Source organism: Myripristis murdjan, chromosome 15 (genome assembly GCF_902150065.1).
Source record: "Myripristis murdjan chromosome 15, fMyrMur1.1, whole genome shotgun sequence".
Taxonomy (NCBI): Eukaryota; Metazoa; Chordata; class Actinopteri; order Holocentriformes; family Holocentridae; genus Myripristis; species Myripristis murdjan.
In genome coordinates, this window is record NC_043994.1 from 31,113,036 (window position 1) to 31,133,320 (window position 20,285).

Sequence of the window (20,285 nt, forward strand, 5' to 3'; positions counted from 1 at the left end):
GCATAAGAAAAAAAATGCATTCTTCTATAGTTTCAACAGAAACACGTAAAATCTGATTTGATTTCTGCTACAGCCTGCATAAAAAAAAATAGTAAAAGGACCACTCAGTAGTTCCTGTAGGATCCTTCCTAATATCAGATTTATAAATAATATTCCAACATATATTCATTTTATTCTACACAAAAAAAAAAAAAAAATCACTGAATTTCCTTTTTTATTCCAATTCAAAGATACCAGACGGATACAAAGACAAAAACACATAAAATAAGCACATTAAGCTCTTTATTTTTACATTAAGATTCAGCAATTTTACAAAGACACTCATTCATGAAATTTATTTTAAAAAATAAAAACAAAAAGAGAGCACCAGAAAAGACATTAAAAAACGGGACAATAATAAAACGATAAAACAATCATGACCATTTTTTTTTTCTAAACAATAATGAACTGTCTGGCTGTTCAGTTCTTGGCACGGAGCGGCAGTTTGGATTTCTGAGGCGTCTGCGAGGCGTCGTTTTCGGAAACTTTGGACTTGACGGGAACCTTCGGCTCCTTCCTGCCAGACTTCTTCTGCTGAAAAAACAAGGAGGAAGAAAATAATTTTAATCAAGCTGCACAAATTACATACTTGTAACCTCAATTTATAATAATCCCTCTGAGCTCTTTACTGGCTGTTAACATGGTGTCCAGCTTCAGCCTTATCATATAGAGAATAATATCAGTGTAACTTTAGGGTGTTTTTTCCTGTCACATAAAAATAATCACTTAAAATGCCAGTAATGGATGGAATGTCTTGGTCATGGTAAAATTTAGGTAAAAACACCAAACATGATGTGATTCCAGCTTCACAAAGATCACCAAGATGTCAAGATCATCCTCCTTTTCTCCACTCATATCATAAAATCAATACGCTGGGGTTTATTTTAGCTGCTGATCAGACTGAGGAGGACATCGGATGCCGACATCCTTCCCTCGTATGTTTTGATTCTCATTAATCTGTGATGTCATGCATGTCTGCAGTTACTCGGTGCTGTCCTCTGCTCTCCTGCTCACCTTGAAGAAAGGAACTCTGCTGTTCTCGTTGCAGACGAGGTTCTCGTCGAAGGACACCTCGGTGGCCACGCTTTCATTACAGGTGCTGAGCTCGTCCTCCAGGGAGTCCTGCACACACCAAACCAACATGTCACAGTTTACTGTCTTAACCAACCAAGTGCTGCGTTCTCCTCCAAACTAACCCCGCCTGACGGCTGCTGAGAGGTTAAATGATGCAGAAACATTCAGCAACAGGGTTCATTTGATTTAGCAGTGATGTCGGTGTGCTGGCTGTTGTTTTACAAAGTGCTGGAAGCATCTGTCAGTCAAACAGATGCTGGCAAGCTCTTGATGTAAACCAGGGGAGGAAGAGAGAAAACGATACAGCATAGTATCGCAATACTTTATGTGGCAATACTGTATTGATACAGGGGTGTGCAAAACGTTTGAAATCAAAATACTATCGTATCATGATATCGTATCGTGGGGCCAACATAAACAAACATGCAGAACACTGGAAAATACATTTCACTGCAGTACACAGATTTTAATATTTCTGGTGTGTCTGTGGTGCAGATGAACCTACATGGTCGACCTGGCTGTGTCTGTCGTCCTCCGGCTCCTCCAGCTCGTCCTGCTCGACCTGCAGCTCCAGCTGCTGCAGCCTCAGACTCTCCAGCAGCTCGCTGCGTCTGCGCAGCTTCTGCAGCGATGAGGGATAAACAAACTGCCGGCGCTGAGGAGTCAGACCTGCCAGGAGAAATCAGTCCTTTTACTGACCGACAACATTTCCACACAAAAGATTATACAAACAACAAATCTGTGTCAATGAGAGGATGATGGAGGGAAAGGATGGAGTTCATTTTACTGATAATACATTTTGAATGCTAAAGCCAGGTAACCACAGGCTGGCTGTTAGTGGACAGTGGAAAGAAGACCCACAGTGATGACTCTCACTGCAGGAGAGAGCTGGTTTTACACTACCAAAATATCTGGAATATTACTTAATATAGCTTTACATGCAAATCCTCCATTCTTAATCCATTTCCATTCTCACGTCATCTTGGAGGTAAAGTCAGACGAGCTGAAAGCACAATTTCTCTAAACTGGAAAAAACGCCAGTCAAATACTACTATTACCACACTATAACTCCTCAGGGATAAGTTAGCATTATGACACAGTACCATGGGAACAGACTATTACACACACACACACACACACACGCCTCCAGAAGACTGTTACTAAGCACTGTGCTCATTTACCGGTCGGGACGTCCTGCTGGAGCTCGTCCTGCAGGAAGTTGTGCACCAGCTGCAGGCTCGTCTCCATGTGTTCATGCAGCTGGACCTGCTGCTGGTTCAGGACGTCCCGGTCCAGGTGGGCCTGGTCCTGGACGGGCAGCAGAGCCTGTTTCACCTGTTCCTGCTGGCCTCGCAGCTCCTCTGAGGCCACATGCAGCTGCTGGGCGCAGTGAGCCTCCACGCCCTGCAGGGGGACAGAAACGAGGTCCTACACTTACAACCCATAACTACACCAAAGTTCAATTTTGCTGTAAAGTGAGCGCTTCGACAGCTGTGCTTAATGAGTACATCAAGGGAAATCTGCACATTTATGAACCAGAAGATAGATTGCAAACACTCATGGTCCTGCAGCTTCCCCCTCACCGTTAACTTCTTTTACTTCAGTCGGAAACATTTTTTCCTGTTCTTGTAAACTTAACCCTGACAGACTCGTCTGCAGGATCATCTCTGCTGCTCATCCAGTTAAAAGTGCATGCAGAGCTGTGGTTGTTACCTGCTGTAGAGCCTGAGTGTTCGTGTTGTCCACGCCCAGCTGTCTGAGCTGCTCCTGGGCTGAGGCGTCCGACTGCAGCCGGACCCTGGAGCTCCACTGCACGTCTTGATCCAGCAGGCCTGACAGGACCAACAAACATCCAGAGTCACATCACCAGCACCGAGGATCACGCACACACAACCCAGCCCCACACACACACACACACACACACACACACACCCAGCCACAGACCCATACACACACACACACCCAGCCACAAACACACACAGACACACACACACCCACACACACACACACACACCCAGCCACACACACACACACCCACACACACACACACACACACGAGGGCAAAGTGCTAGGTTCACATTAAAATGATCTGCCAAAGTATTTTTGGTAAAGACTGAGGCTGTTGCTTTAGAATCCCTTCAGGTTTTGTTGTTTTAGATAAACCACTGAAAACCTCGTCTTTTAAAGAAACACTTGTGCTTTATTTCACGTGGATTATCTGACCGAGACCCTGCTGACATTCCTGTTAGTGATCCAGTGAATTCAGCTCATTCCACGGTTGCATCCATCTGAAGTCACTGTGTAGGAGCACCAGCTAAATGACTGAAACCAGTTTCTGCCTGCTTCAGGAGTTTATGCGGTCTAAAGCTGTATTTTTTTAAAAAATCTTTCACTTTTTACTGGTGGATTTACCTCTGTGTAAAATGCTAACCGTTTTAAAGTGCTGAAATGCCTACACTTCAGTTGTCTTTGTGCAGATGCGCAGCAATGAAAATGGTTTAAATGTAAGAAAAAAAAACAAAAAACAAACAAACACAGAAATCCCAGAACTTTGCAGTAATTTAGTGAATAAAAATAGGAAGTCTTTAAAGTCACAGCAGCGTTCAGGAGGAGCTCCTGCTGAGGATGAGATTTGTAATCATCACTTCGGGCTCTGAGAACTTGTGTGACAGGTATTTGTGATCAGTTTAAGTATCTGATAGATAAATCAAGAAGATAATCAAAAGATGACACACTTGTTCCTCGTAGCCGTCACTAATGACAGCAGTCTAGTACTAATAACTGTAAAATAAGCAGTAAAACAGGAGCAGGTTTCTCACCGCTGACGGAGCTGTGCAGGCCCGAGCAGCGTCCGGCGAGCTGCTGCAGCGTCTCCTGGCTCTGCTCAGCGTCCAGACGCAGCGAGGAGGCGAGCGAGGAGGAGGCGGAGGAGAGGAGATCCGCCTGATCTGAGGCCAGACGCTCCATCGAACTGCAACGACTGCACAGAGGAGCCGGAGGGAACATTTCTTACTTATGAACATCTTTTTGAGTCAGGCCAGCATTCTGTCCAGCTTACTGAGTTTCATGTATTTCAGCAACAGATGATAAACACACAGGCAATAATCATCATCACACAATCCAATGTCCTGAAAACTGGCGACATGTTTTGCAGGTTTTTGCAGCATCTACAGTAAAGCTTCACATGTGCGGGTCTAAGAGAGTGTCACTCACGTGTGGATGCTCTGCTGGACGCTCTGCACGGGGCCCTGCAGCGCCCGGCTGGCTGAGCGCAGGTCCGTGAAGTTCTTCTGCGTCTGCATGGCCAGCAGGTTCAGCTGGTCCTGCAGACACTGGATGGTCTGCTTCATCCCCTGCAGGACAGCACAGGCACCGTCAGACAGTCCAAAAAGATTTTATCATGATATGAACAGAAAAAAGGAAGACGATCTCAGTGGTGCTGGAATCAGACAATGGATTGTGTTTTCACTTGATAAATGACTGATTACCAAAATGATAATCTGTTCATTGATAAAGACAAACATAAAATGAATAAACCAATTGTTTGCGCTCATCATGAAATTCATGATTTGTTCAGCTACAAACAAAATGTGATTTTCAGGCCACGTGATCTGTCAGTGACACGCGGTGCAACAACCGGTGGATCTGTGGTCGACGAGACAGAAGCTTCTGGAAGCTTCGGTCCGGCGAGCCTCATCGTTTCTCACCGTCTGGTGTTTCTCCTCGGCCTGTCGGATCTCGTCCTGCAGCCTGTCCTGCTCGGCCTGCAGGGCGCTCAGGTCCCGCAGGACGTCCTGCCTCAGCTTCGCCAGGTCCTGAACCAGGCCGCCGAAAAACACACCCACGTCCTTCATCGCCTCCACCTGAGGGAGGACAGCGCAAAATAAGAGTTTCAGTCTCTAAACAAAAATTTATTTGAGAATAAGGGTATCTGTAAGATACCCTGGTAAGAAAAAGAAATAAGACTGTCTGTTAATGCTGCCAATAACAGAAATTTGAATATATGGAAACATAAAAATTAGATTCAGTATTTCGATACAGCACAGCCCATACTTCCTTTCAACAGTTAGATATTATTTTTTTTCCCAAACCAGTGGAGTCAGCTTTTCATCACTTTTACCTCCATCATAAATAGGGTTAATAATGTACAGTCATAAAGGAAGGGTGTCGTTTGCATCTCAGCGTCTCATCACCATCACCTGAGCTGAACTCACCTCCATGACCACGGAGCATTAAGAAAACAGAAGACAGTTAAAACAGACTGACCTTGTCGGCCAGAGCTCGCCGTGTCTCCACTGAGGTCCTCAGAGTGTCGAGCTGCTCCTTCACAGCAGACAGACCCGACAGAGTCTGAGCCGCCAAAACATCCTGCATGTCCCGCCCGTGCTCCTCCTGCACAGAACACACGCAGCACACACCTCAAATCAATAAAACTGATACAGAAATCAACTGATGAGGTTCTGCTGCAGGGAACCACATTGATGTGGACGTCAAACTCAAAGACTTTCCAGTAACTGAACACAGCTGTGGACAGGTTTTGGAGTAAAACGTGACGACAGTTGAAATGCAAAATAACGGGAGTTTTGATTTGTTTATTTATTCTCTCATGATCTTGTTAAGTCAACAAGTCTGGAAATTTCCATTAGAAAGCCCCAGGAGAGTCAACCCCCGGCTGTAACCTACCAGCAGCTGCATCAGGCTCTCCTTGTTCTGCAGGCACAGCGCCTCCTGCTGGCGGACTCGGTCCTGGCAGCGGGCCACACCCTCGGCCACCAGCTGCTTGACTCCGCCCACAAAGGACTCCATCGTCACCAGAGCGCCTTTCAGCGCCTCCTCGTTCGTTCCAAGCAAACCGTCTGTGGATGAAGGAAACCAGAAACTTTGAGCTATTTCAATCGTCCGCATTTGACCATTATTTTAATCCTGAGCAGCATCAGTCATCCAAAAGCCAGTGGTGATTTATTCTCACCAGTCATTATCATTCTCTCTCTCTTTTTCACCTGAAAGACTTAATTGTCCAGGTTTTAGGATTATGTGCAAGTATCAAACCTCTTGACAACTCAGAGCAGAGGTTTTCAAAGTCAGAGAGTTGACCTCCTCTCAGCGTATTGCATCGATCCAGGAATAGCCAAAACTTTCTGCTAAACATAACTTGAAACTGCACATAAAATAAATTCCAGAGGCGTCAGTCTGTCTGACTGTGGGAAAGTAGGACAAACAGTCCAGTTCCCCAGACCTCACTGACCAAATAAAAAGATACTGTGTCTATTCTTACAGCTCGGTCCTCTTTCAATAATAAAATCAATTTCTTAAAACTGAAACTGTCTGGCCTCTGCTTTGAGTTTGAAACCCTGACTTAAAGCCTTTAACTTTGTTTTTCCTCCACGGTGAAGGGTGAGCCCTGCTCGGCCACACGTTTCCTCCAGAGGTGTTTCTTACCTACGGCCTGAGAGAAGCTGCTGAGCATGTCGTGGTGACTGCGGCTGTGCTGCTGGATGCTGGCCTGCATGCTGCTGAACGCTCCCTCCATGCGCTCCTCAAAGCTCTGCTTCATCTCCCCGTTGTGCTGCTCCACCTGCAGGCCAGTCACAGTTTGCTCAGTCCTGATAAGCCACTTAAACCCAACTCTGCAGCACATCAAGCTTCCATGTTTCTGTGACTGAAACTCTAAAACGCACAGGTTTTTCTATTAACCATGGCCCATTCCCTAAGCGCAGTTTTGCATTGTGATCATAAATGTACAGAAACGGCTGAAGCTAATGTAAGTTTCTGATTCATTCCTACTCCTAATGTCCAAAACCGAAATATTTTTGAAGAACTGTAGCACAGATACAGGTGAAACACATGTTAAGCTTTTAAGAGAGTTTCGCCTTAAGATAACAGATTTAAATTTGTAAACTTGAGACCACATTAGCTTTGCTCTTTTTCTGGTAATTTAGTTTCTGGTAGTTTTTTTTGTATCTACTAATTTGACGTCTGTATTAAGTGACATCCACCTTGAAAAAAATGGCAAAAAATGCCATTTCCAAAATCAGCCCATCATCAGCAGAAAAAAAAAAAATTGCCTTTAAGGCTGATATGACTCCCTCTGCTGATTTATTAGTGCATCGCAGCTCTAAACATTAACAAACTTTACCTTTTTCTTGCGGTCCAGCTTGTCATGCAGCCCCGACACGTCTCTGGTGCTGGCGCCGACTGTGCTCAGCAGCTACAGGAGGAAACACACCGGGGTTTAAACAACGCACCAACGCCTTCTGCACATAATTTACAGAAAAATAAATTCACCTCTTACCAGACCTTAAATTTGTTGATTTTGTATAAAAATGTTGATTGCATTCAAATAGAAACTCCTCGAACACTCATTCCCAATTTTTTTTTAAAGAACTGGATGTTATCTTTGTTTAAAATTGTACGCCTCAAGACAATTATTTGTGGTACAGGACAAAGCAGACATTTAAAAAAAAACAGAACACACCATTCCTACAAGCAACTATGGCCATTATACTGTGATCAACATCATCCATGTATTTTGTTAAATTCTATTTTTCTGTTCAATGATGCATTATGTGAAACAACCCACTGCAACCTTAATATGAAAACTTAAACTTTAAAAGCAGAACAAGCTGCTTCAGTCGGCCCGTCCCCACCTGGCCGGCGGTGTTGTACAGGTTCTCCTGGTCGGTGGTCAGAGCCGAGCTGATGAATTCCTCCTGACCGAGCCGCTCTCTCGTCAGCTGCAGGTCTCTGCTGGTCTCCTCCAGCCTGAAGGTTTGGTTTGTTTTAGTGTCACACTGATGCTTTACACTGTGCATCACTGTTTCCTCAAGTTTATTTCTTTGTAATATGTGTATTAAATATTAAATGACTGACCTCTGCTGCTTCTCGTCCAGATCGGCGGTGCACTGCTCCAGCCTGGTCTTATTGTCCATAAACAGCTCCGTCACCTGAACACAGAGAAATGAGTTGGAGCTGTTAGAGGTAAAAAAAAAAAAAAAAACCACGACAGGAGTGACACATAAGACATGCATCAGCTTTTATGGAGCAGCTGAAAAGTAAAGCAACAGATATATGAACTCACAACAGGAGAGGAAAGATCAACAACCAGCTTGTTACCTACTGCTGAATAGAAACTAGCCATGCTTTATGGATATTAGTTAGTAATTAATTAGCTATAATACTTTATGGATATTAATTAGGGATGCACGATAATAATAATTTCTGCCAATATGTGAAATAGGTCGAATATGCCCTTGTCGTCTCAGGGACGGCATCATCCAAGCCTGTTCAAGTAGAATAAATCTTAAGGTTTTGTTTGAGAGAAAATGTTAAATAAAAATGAATTGACAAAACAAGAAAACTACTTCAACTTAGGTTATGTAAAACATGCCATGTGAACGTGCACCTTTTGAGAAGCATTGTATTTTATGTCTTCATCTGCCAGTGGGCCTTCACAATAAGAGTAGGCATAATAAAATGTTAACTCCACTGCAGAAAAGACTCAATGTTCTCTGCAAATAGGTGGGGAAAAAGTGCTTATATAGATATGAGCAATTGGCAAGAAGAGTTGGACAATATCGACATATCGGATATCAGCGAAACATCCAATATCACGCATCCCTAACATTAGTGCACATCATTTATTGAAGTAATGGGGCATTTAACTGGGGAAAACCAAAGTGACTTGCCTTCCTCAGCTCGTCCTCCATGGCAGCGATCCTCTCGGTGTACTCCACGATCTGCTCCTGCTGGCTGGTGATCTGGCCGCTCATGTTGCTGAAACACAGGACATTCACACCTGTGACTGCAGGCCAGAGCCAACGAGGCAGACAGCTTCATCAAACTCCTGTGTTCTGGTGAAATGTCATGTTTACAAAGCTTTCTGACACATGGAATGTTTTTCAGACGGGTCGGATCACACACACACACTCATGAAAAGGAAAACTTGCTTTATATTCAAAAGGAAATTTAAAATCAAGTGTTTATTATAAGTAAGTCTACACCAGGCACACTTGTATTTAAGTTAATAAATACACACCTGAACCAAGTCACTGTTCAGATGGCTGATATATACAGTTTACACGGCCACACCAAAAAAATTTGAAGTTTGCCTGTTACAAGAATAAAAGTCCAAACCAGCCAGCCAGGTTTCATTTTTACAGTCTGATGGACGACCTGATGGGGGCGCCAGCACTGGACAACATGACTTAACATGGATCATATTTACATTATATTTCCGGCAGATTAGACACTTCCCAGCAGGAGGAACCACTTTGTGCAGGTCAGAAAAGTTAGATTCTGCTAAAACGCTCTGGGGCATGTAAACACACGTCTTATCAGATCACTTCGTTTGACGAATCAGTTTGAAGAAATACACACCTAGCAATGCCACAGCAGGTATCTGTGTGTGTGTCTGTGTGTGACTTACTCATAGTTCTCTGCAGACAGGTAAACTCCGTTCTTGTCCCGAGTGGCAGCGAGGTCACGCTTCAGACGCTCGATCTCCTCGGTGTATTCCTTGGAGGGAAAAACAAATTCAGGTCAACGGTTCCTGAAAGATGCGAAAGCTTCGGCTTCAGCTCCGCGTCCACATGGAGCTCACCTTGATGAGCGTCCTCTTGGTGAGCTTCTGGTTCACTTCAGGTTTGTTCATGATGTTCTTGGCTCTGCTGGCGTATTCCAGAGTGCTCAGCGTCTCCTACAGATTAGACACATGAATATAAAAACACTACATTGCATTATTCTCATTAATATTTAATAAATAAGTAACATGTATTAAACACGATGCACATCATCATGTTCCCACACAGACAGACAGAGGGATCGTACCTCCAGGTTGCTGGAGGAGGGAGACACGGTGGCGATGATGGAGGTTTTGGTTCGGCCTCCCAGAGAGTCCTGCAGGATGCGGGTCAGCTTGGACTCTCTGTGGAACAAAGAAAGAAGCAAACTGATGGAGTGACAGATCCCAACAGGAGCATTTTGACACATTGCCCAACTCTAAAGCAGCTATAGATTTACATTTTAAAATCTGAAGATGCAGCTCTTTGACTCTCCAATTTAAAGTCACTGCTGTAGTCGACCAGGGACACCCCTAACACCCCAAATACCAACTGAAACATGTGCATTTTATGCACATAAAGTCCTTCTCTTTGCATCAGTTGGTGCCGTTTGGATTTTTTTTTCTTTCTTAGCTGTAACTACCAGCTGCTGTAAATCAGGTCAGTCCATTGGTTGCTTAAAGGAATAAATCAGTAATCAGGGTTCCTAAAGCTAAGGCAAGTTACGTTTAAGACTTTTTTTTTTTTAAGTGCCACTAAAAACAAACTCAATTTTACAATAACCAAATTGAAGGAAAAAAAACAATTTATAGGGTAGAGCAGTTTTGTGTTTCTCACTCTGCAGGTGTGAGAGAGCTCAAAAGAGCCTGAGTCCATGGTGACTGAGGAGCTTATTGAGCTTCGGCGTGCAGGTAGAGGGCGTGCTGTAGCGGGACCCACCTGTACGGGACGTGCGGCCTCTTCTCCACCAGCGCGGTGATCACTCTGCCCAGCGTCAGCAGAGACTGGTTGATGTTTCCGGCCTCGCGGGCTCGTTTGTCCACCGCACCCGAACGCCCGATGTTCTCACTGCCGGCAAGATCCACCTGCAGAGGAGATTCACGTGTTTTCACTACGTCTGACTGCTGGAATTCAAAATTACAAGTGGGGGCAGTACTGTTCAGTGTTGCAGAATGCACCATGTGACGGCATGACTGTGGTTTCTAATTAGATAAGTATTGCTCTTGCAGTTTTTAGGCATCACGAGAGGCTAGTTAAAGTTTGTGAAAATGACATTTTTCCATTGGCCAGTCTACTGGATTAAGAATGCAAATTAAAACCAAAAACCACAGCAGAAAACCTCTGTTGCACTGCTTTCTCTGAACTCTGATCATTTTCTATTCCCTCTCTTACTTTCTACTTATTTGCAATTATTGTATATTGTATATAGGAGTGTTATATATACTTTCTATTTTATTTTTTATCTATTTTATCTATTTTTACTTGCACAGTGCTGGAGTTGTTGCAATCACATTTCACTGCTGCTGTACCCGTACATTCATGCATGTGACAAATAAAAGTCTTGAACTTGAACTGAAACTAACAACCATGTCTTTTGGCAGCAGCCAAATCAGTGACATGGCAGCAGGTATTCTGTCGCTGCGCAGATTTTCTGCCCCAAAGACCTCAGTCATTCTTTAAGAGCGTCAGCTACCTAAAGGATTATTACCAGATTGAGCTTGCCGATCTTCACCAGCTCTTCTCCATCCAGAGTGATCTCCTTCATGTGGATGGTGACCGAGAACACAGAATGGGAACGACTGCAAAACAGAAAAACAAGAAAAAACTAACCACTAACCAGAACCAGTTCACTTAGTCTGTTTTTCAGGTGTGTTTTGCATGAAAAAAAAAAAGCCAAGAGTCAGTTAGTCTTACTAGAACACAAACAATATAAAGATGAAAACACATGATGACTGAGCGATCTTTTGATTATTTTGTCAATTAAAATAGATCATGAAGTTTAGTGAAGCTGGAATCAGCAAAATGCTCAGCACTAAAATAAAGCAGCGTCTTCACACTCCTGTGAATGCCCTCAGCTGTCTGTCTGCTGTGTGTACCTGGAGTATGCGTTCATGAGCGTGGAGGCCGTCTTCCTCTTGGCGGCTCCTCTCTCCAGGATCTGGTAGACCTCGTCCTTGTTGTGGACCGTCACCTCCTCCAGACCCTTCACCACCACGCCCCGCTGAAACACAACACTAAAGCTCATTCTGGGGAAACTGGGGGAAAATCACCAAATAAGTCTGAGGTCACGTTTGCCCGACAGGTAAGGTACCTTGTTGCGCGGGTCGTCGAAGAGCTGCAGCCGTTCGCTGACGTCCTCGCTGGGGCTGAGCAGGTCGAACAGCTCCTCGTTGTAGATCTCCAGCAGGGACACTTTGATGGAGAACTCTGTCCCGTTCTCAGAGAGCTTCTCAAAGATCTGGTGCAGCGTTCTGGGGATGATGCCGGCCAAAGGGTCCTGATGACAAGTTGACATTATTAAGTTAACTGTGGAAATAAACTATGTCACCTGTAAAATAAGATAAGTTTGACTGTTTTTTCCCCACAGGATATCTGCAGGCATCAGAGTTAAATTTAATAAGATAAGACTCATCTTGCGGGAAATAATCTTTCTTACTAAAATGAGCAATGCAGGTAAGTGAAAATTTGTCTTGTGTAATTTAACAAAACAATTTAACAAAAAGAAATTAAAAGATGGATATATTACATTAGACAAGTTTTTTGTGAAAAATATGCCTTCGTAAAATCAAATTCAAGACTAATGATTTTTAATGCCTAATATTTCCTAAACTGAATTTTAAAAAAGGACCTGCAGACATCCTTTTACTTTAAGCAAATCTGCCCAGGAGGCTCAGAGCGTAAAAGCAGACTTTGCACTTCTCTAAATGTACCTCCTCCCATGTGAACTGCCCGTCGGGACTCCTCTCTCCCTCCATGGTGAACGTCTTCCCTGTCCCCGTCTGCCCGTAACTGGAAACACAGCACAAGTTATTTAGCAGAAAGAAATAACAGCCATGCAGGAGACTTAAAAATAACCTTCAGATATCATCTCTCGCACTGAACCAAGGCATTCATCCAGCAGAAAAGCACCACCACTGCTGGAGCAAATTCAATTAAAATAAAAAATTCAATAAAGCCAGGACTCGCTCTTATGACAATGCTCCAAATTCATGTTTTCTCCTTTACAGCACTCACAGGGGTTGGTGACAGACTTATCACAATATTTCATATTCATTCACCATCTTATCTAGAATTAAGACGGCAAATATTTCTTATTTCACTGTCATAACAAGAAGAGGCTGCTTACGCAAAAACAGTGCAGTTGTATCCCATGATGACCTCGTCCAGGATGGAGCAGACGACGCTGCGGTACACGTCGATCTGCTTGGCGGCCGGACCGAACACCTGAGGACGCAGCGGAAACCCCACGACTTCAAATCAACAAGTTCATCATCAGCATCATTAATTATCATCATCATTATTACAAGTTCACATCTGATGCCACTACTTCCAAAGCACCTTCAGCACAACCAGGTTTCACAGGGTTAAATTTAATGCTTTTTAAGACAGATTTTAATCATGTTTGTGATCAAGTGCAGGATTTCTCTCTGCTGATTAGTATAAAGCGAGTCGAGTTACTCTACAAATAGAAATACATGACTAAATAAATTGGATAAGGTGTTTTATGTTGAAATTAAGATCTCACAGGGTCAAATTTAAGCGTATATAAAAGACTTATGCAGGACCTGATAACAACATCAGTGGGAACAGAGGCTCAGTTAATGTCAAGCTCCTCCAACTGACCAACATGAGACACGTAAATAAACAGGAAATGACTGTTCACTTTTATCTGCAAAGTGTTTCCCGTGTTCAGTAAACATGAACAGGAGCTGTCTCTGTCCTCTGCCGGAGACTGAATTCAAACCTGTGTCTCTAACATCAGTAATCGCACAAAACGGCAAAAACCAGAAAAGAGGAAATCTCTCTACAAGTGACACCGCTGCTGCGTTCAAGGACCGACTAGGAGGCAGAAAATGTCCCGCTCAGTTTCTTACTTCCCCTCTCAGAGAGGTCATTTTCTATGTGGATTGTGCACTGATACGACTATGTAAAGATAGTGAGAGAGCTGCTTTTTAAAAACAAGTTTAGCAAAGAATATTCAACATTATAATAAGCTGGCAATCAATTAGTGCTGAACAATCAATCGAAATATTACCAAAATCTCAGTGTTCAGCATGACGTTCTGAGTGCCAACACGACATCAATCAGTGGACGAAGATAATTCCTCACACCAATAAATAACACATTTATATAACATGGCTGGCCATAAGAACTTTAAAACATTTTCCTCCCATAATTTTCAGGACTATCTGAACAATGAGGCGGTTTGATCTGAAGACTTTTCCAGATCTGAACTCATTCAGGACAGATGTGAGCGTCTCTGCAGCCTCTTACCATGTCAAATGTGTAGGTCTTCCTGGACGCCTTGTCGTTCACCCCTCCGGTCTTTACGGTCACCTCCTTTCTGTTTTGATCACAGTCGATGACGCCGTAGGAAGTCTTACGCTCCACTGTGTTGAAAGGTCTGGAAAACAAACGTGTGCACTCATTAGGGAGACAGATTTTATTGTTTTACTGCAGGTACAAAAACCAACTTATATACACCCACACTATATGTATAGACTCACTGTTAAATTAGAGTAGGTGACCTTGTTGGGTGGCTGGGTAACGAAATTAATTTACCAATCAAAGCCACAGAGGCACAATCACATAGCTGCTGGCTGATATTTAAAGTCCCAGTCTGTGATTTAAATCAGCAACTTTATCAAATAATCCATAGCACACCGTCATTCTGCTTACAAAAGCTACTGGGATCAAAGCATAACGTTACAGTATATTACTCAGTGGATAATAACATTTGTTTTAATAATAACAATATAATCATCTTTTTCATAGAGCACTTTTCAAAATCAATATTACAAAGTGCTTCATAAAGGCAGCAATAAAATAAAATGAATAAAACAAGTCATCAATAAAACACTCAAAGGCATAAGGTTAAAAAAAAAATTGGAGTATAAAAACCAATAAAAGATAAGGCTCAGTCACTGAATTATTACCAACTGATGAGCAAAATAATGTTCAAACACTGACATAAAAAATTTCTTGACTTACATCTGAAACCATTTAAAGCCAGATTACCTCAGACTATTTCTGTCATGCCTGTCATTTGTCAGAGGGAAAGAGGCCCGTTACATTATCTGTTTATTTTATTCCCCCCCTTCAGATTAACGTTACAGGTTTATTATTATTATTTTTTAATTCACCATACCTGCATCTAACAACGACTTGTATGTTCCTGCCCTTCTCCTCTCGTTTGACACCGCTGGTGTTGTGTGAAGCCATGTTTGCAGAACGCTGCGCTTCTGCAAAACTACACTGGAAATTAAAAAAAAAAAACACAGTTTAGTCACATTATCACGACGGCAAACGAATAAACATTTGAACTTATACACTCGGAAAAATATTTAACAACTGATAATATAGAGGCATTATCATCAGAAAATAATATTAGCGGTACATCACGTTAGCATCTTAGTCACCGTTTAGCTAGATTATCGTTAAAATCCAGGACGGAATCGGGTTATATTACGACGGAACTCACCAAAAAGTTGTTTAATCCTTCGTTTCCTCTCCCCGTAGATTTTATTCTCCGCTATAACCACAAAAAAAGTTAAGTTTATCTTTCAGTAACAGCCTGAGACCTCCCACAGCACAGTCTGTGTAAAGCCCCAAACTGCCTGGCGCTCTGCTCCACGGGGAAAAAAACAGACGTTTCAAACTGTGGTTTTAAATATTTAAGATAACCAATAGTAAGAGGGGGAAGCCCAAACACGCGACGCCATTGGCCAGAGCGGACAGGAGCATCACGGGATGGCGCAGAGCAAAGAGGATAGAAGAAGGGAGAAGTGCAACTGTTGGGTTAAAATTAATTATAAACGACTTTTTCCACTTCTCACTAAACAGCCGAAATGTTTTATACATGTCCTGTATTGTTATTATGATAAATAATAATAATAAAAAAAATCCACAACTTTTATAGATGACGCTTAAGGCGGTTTCGTTCAAAGCGTTTGACACAGCCGTTAAAAACACCGCAGGCCAACGTCGTCAAATCGCAAATCGATGATATTAAAATGCGTTTTTAAAAAGATCTACACAATGAAAGTCTGATGTAAACGCGCCGAAATGTTGCTGATCTCAGACATTATTGCAAAAGTGTTGCTCAAATAAAATCAGTGTCATGTATTTTATTGGTAGAAGAGAAAATACGCCCAGCTCAATGGACCTTCGGAAGCAAAGCGTCCTTCCGGATAGGCCGGCGGAAGTAGCCCGTGAGCTTCCTTTCCGTCTCTGGTCATTCTAATACTTGAACAACATTATAAGATATAGAAGAATTAGAATTTTATGTCAAATATAAGTGGATTTAAAGTGGGATTTTGCATTTTGCAATTTTCATTTGCATTTGACAGTAAATCATCACAGAAATGGCAAAGTCAGATGTCAGTATTCGGAGTGTTATTAGTCAGTCATTTTTATTTTATGTTATTTTCACTGCTTTCTCATGAATTTATGTGGTCAAGTACTTGTTTAATATGTACTGTTTCAACTTTAATTTTTCATATCGTTTTTTTTCTACTGTATTTTTGTTTTACATTCATTCATTAATTCATTTATTTCAGTTCCCATGTAGAGCACATTACATTTCAATCTGATGTAAGAAATGTGGCAAATAAAAAGTGATTGGTTGACCTCAATTACCATGCAAGGAAGGACCATCTGATTTTATTTTTATTAATTAATTAATTCATTCATTCATTCATTCATTCATTTTATTTTGTTTTATTTTATGATGTTTAGGCATATCCTGCACATCCACATCTTTTTACAAATGGATGGAGTTATATTAGCAAACATTAAACTATCTCTTCCATATCAAAATCATCACCTTTTTTTCATTATCTCACACCTCATCTTCATATAAAACCTTCACATAAAGTTGCATTTCTCTCCCTGATTCTTCAGTGGTTTCGACTTATGAATGACTTAGACTTATGAACTCATTCACTGCTAAGTGCTGACCCAAAATATCTATATCCCATATGTCTATCCATATGGCACTATAAATAATTACCTTCATATTCAGTGGAACCAAGCAGATGTTTGGGGTAGAAGAAATTTTACAGACAAGGTTGGCATTAAGATTATTGAACTGGACAGAAAAAAATAATGATTAAAATATGTAACCTCTACAGGAGAAACCAGTGCAGGCCCTCTGCGGCTGGTTCTAACTGGTTTGGTGTGTGTGGGAGGAATGGAAGTAGTGGGAGAAAAAGGTCTGAGCATTTCAGCCTGAAGGTGGTGCTGCAGGAAAAGTAATGCATCTTCCCTGTTTTTCTGGCCCCTGTGTAAAGACAATCTCTTTGGGCCCCTGTTCATCTCATCTCCTCAGAAATGTGTAACCACAGTTTAAAGAGATGATGCAGTCATAAATTAAATGACAGCGCAACATAAAGTGTCTCGGTGAGGTGTTGGGCCACCGCGAGTCGTCAGAACAGCTTCAACACACTTTGGCATCGATTCTCCGATTCTCTCTGGAAGCTTCCTGGAGGAATGGAGGAGATCGTGCACACAGAGAGGGAGGTTATCACACGGCTGCAGCGCGTAAAGCCCTCATTAGAAAGACATGCACATTTTAGAGTTGAGTGGCACTGGTCTGCAGAGATATAGGGGAAAAAATCATGTGGTCAGGTGAGTCATCCCTCACCATATGGACGGGTTCATGTGTGACGTCCACCTGGAGAACGCTGCAGGCCTGACCTCTGGACCGCTGCAGCGACGGGGGCTTTTTCCACTTCCACAGGCTCGCTGTAAATCAATACAATGTTATTCTGCGGCATCACCTTCATCCTGTGATCAAACATGTCCATCCTGACAGCAGCAGCCTCTTCCGGGATGACCACTTCCCCATCCACACGGCACGGGGGCTCACTGAAGGGTTTGGTGAGGAGGAAAATGATGTCAGTCATGATGCTGTGGCCTTCACACTCACATCCTGACCCAGTTTAACTTCTACGGGAGGCTCTGGATCGACGCTCTGCACCACCATCATCAAAACACCAAATGAGGGAAAATCTTTTAGAAGAACAGAGCTCCAGAGACTTGGAGAATCTCTGCACTGAAGACCTTAAGACACTTCATGTTGGTTTTTCCTGTAATTTGTCAGCCATCGGTCTATAGAATCAGGGTAAAGACTTACTGTACTTCCAAATAAAAATCAACAACAAGACTTAATGGTTATGGGCTCTATTTTAAGGATCTAAGTGCACGGTCTGAAGAGCATGAGTCAAATGAGTATAGGACATGACCAAATCCACATGTTTTCTCTCTCACAACATGAAGCTATAGCATTTATTTTTCCATCAGGGTCTGCTTGCAGGTCTTTTTTGTTATATTGCTAATCGCCAATAGGCCTACTGTATTTGTGTCACTCCATTCACTTCCACAATGTGCCAGAACAGCCCCCAAAATAACACTTTAGGCACAAAAACAATGACGTTTATCCAGTATCGTCCTGGTACCCTTTATTCTGCCTAATTACAATTATTTGTGAAAGTACTGTCAGGTTGTCTTTTCACGGCGTAAGGTTCCCATGAAGGAATTTTTCTGCCAGATCTACTTTCCAGTTCAAACAGGAAAATAACAAGAACAGAGATGATTAATTTCCTCAAAAAATGAACGACATGCAGCAGACTCACTGCTTCTTATTTTGTCATGATCCTCTTTGTGAGGAAGTCAGATTCCATGTAAGCTTTTTATTTTATTATTATTTTTTTTATTCACATAAGAAAAATTACCCAACTGATATCAGATATGCAAAAAATTTCCAGTGTGTGTGTGTGTGTGTGTGTGTGTGTGTGTGTCTGTGTGTGTGTGTGTGACTTTATAGTCTCTGGCCAGCTGCACACTGTCACCTCAGCAGCAACTGTCCCCCCCCCCCCCCCCCCCCCCCCCCCCCCCCCCCCCCCCCCCCCACACACACACACACACACATACATGTACATAATCTCATAAACACACATCTAAACACACCTGATTATGTGCTCATAAATAAATGCACACACTCACACACACACAAATTTATACACCTAAAATCTAAAAAATATACATTATATAATCCTATATATAATCTCTCTCTCTTCAAAACACACACACACACACACACATACTCAATCATATGCTCATAAACATTCATGCACATACACAAACACACACTCACAACAACAAATTTACACTCTGTATCTTTCTCTTCAAACTATATGAACACACACACGCACACGCACACACACACACACACACACATACACAACACACACAATGTCAAAAGCTTTATTTAAATTTATTTAAATGACAGGGTAAAAGAGATTTTACAAACACTCAAGTGTTAGACACACACACACACACACACACACGCACACACATACACACACACACACACACACACACCTTGTCTGTGTGAGGTTTATGAGGTGACCAGTGGAGAGCAGCCATCCATCTCCTGAGGACCGTCCGCCCACGCAGCGCCCCAACCCCCAGCCACAGGGAGCTGAGTGGGCTCTACTTTGGCAGTCCCATTCACACACACACACACACACACACACACACACACAGTCATGAACATATGCACGCAAAAAGACTAACACACAAACATAATGGCATACATCTCAACAGTAGGCTGCATACATTTTAATCCTCATATTCTTTATTTATCCTTATTTAATCATTTGTGTAACGTTCAGGCACCCTGGGGTTCCCGAGCTCCGTGATCAGCTGTGTGTGTGTGTGTGTGTGTGTGTGTTCATCAGCGAGCGAGCGTCAGTGAAAACACAGTGAACAGAACACACCCATTATAATGAATGGGTCTGTCTGGCTGATCTGGACAAAAGGCGAGAGGCGCTGCTCATACAGACATGACAACTAACCACAAACACAAGGCTCACATTCTGAGTGAATATTACCAACAGATATACAGTAGATACACAGAACCACTGCAGGTTTAGACCAGCCGCTTTAGCAGATGAATTATTTACAGCAGACCCAGATCCTGACCACAACCTTCACCTGAGGAAACCCGTGCCTAAACCTAACCATCTCTAACCAGTTGGTCCATGCCTGTGGTTAATTTGGAGCTGCAGGTCTAAAACTGTGGATCTGGTGCTCTCTGTGCCTGCAGCTCGAAGAAACTGCACAGTCAACCTCAGCCGGGCTGGTTAGCTTCTCTTGTTTTGCTAAATTAGCCTTCTGGCTGGTTAGTTAGCCATCAGATTGTTCAGGTGAACTGAGCTGACTCTTGTCCAGCCACAGATCACGGGGCTGAATCTTTCCCCGGGTACAAAGCAGCAACTCAAGTGTCTTTTTTCTAGTTTCCAAGCAGCTCAGGTGTCATTTCCCCGTCCAGCGTCCACGTTGTGGAAACAGCAGAGTCTGTTGTGTCCATCTGAGCGTCCACGGGCGTGT

At 42.7% G+C, this 20,285-nt stretch overlaps 1 protein-coding gene across 3 annotated transcripts; it reads right to left on the reverse strand.

Annotated features, from left to right (window-relative positions):
- Nucleotides 1–265: 265 nt before the first annotated feature.
- kif11 (kinesin family member 11) lies at nt 266–15,541 on the reverse strand. Of its 3 annotated transcripts, none has more exons than XM_030071233.1 (27): nt 15,373–15,541; nt 15,040–15,141; nt 14,166–14,295; nt 13,018–13,115; nt 12,602–12,680; nt 11,983–12,168; nt 11,768–11,892; nt 11,380–11,470; nt 10,611–10,756; nt 9,940–10,036; nt 9,713–9,808; nt 9,539–9,627; nt 8,799–8,886; nt 7,984–8,057; nt 7,761–7,875; nt 7,250–7,321; nt 6,553–6,688; nt 5,797–5,969; nt 5,380–5,505; nt 4,821–4,976; nt 4,327–4,466; nt 3,933–4,093; nt 2,827–2,945; nt 2,295–2,517; nt 1,619–1,782; nt 1,054–1,161; nt 266–573 (listed from the first exon to the last, which is right to left on the reverse strand). In XM_030071233.1, exons 2-27 carry the CDS (start codon nt 15,111–15,113, stop codon nt 460–462), a joined length of 3,180 nt encoding a protein of 1,059 aa, XP_029927093.1. In that variant the 5' UTR covers nt 15,114–15,141; nt 15,373–15,541; the 3' UTR covers nt 266–459. The 3 variants fall into 3 exon arrangements, with proteins under 3 accessions (XP_029927093.1, XP_029927094.1, XP_029927092.1); XM_030071234.1 differs by having other exon boundaries at nt 266–570; nt 15,040–15,146; XM_030071232.1 differs by having other exon boundaries at nt 15,040–15,146.
- Between the last annotated feature and the right edge of the window lie 4,744 nt (nt 15,542–20,285).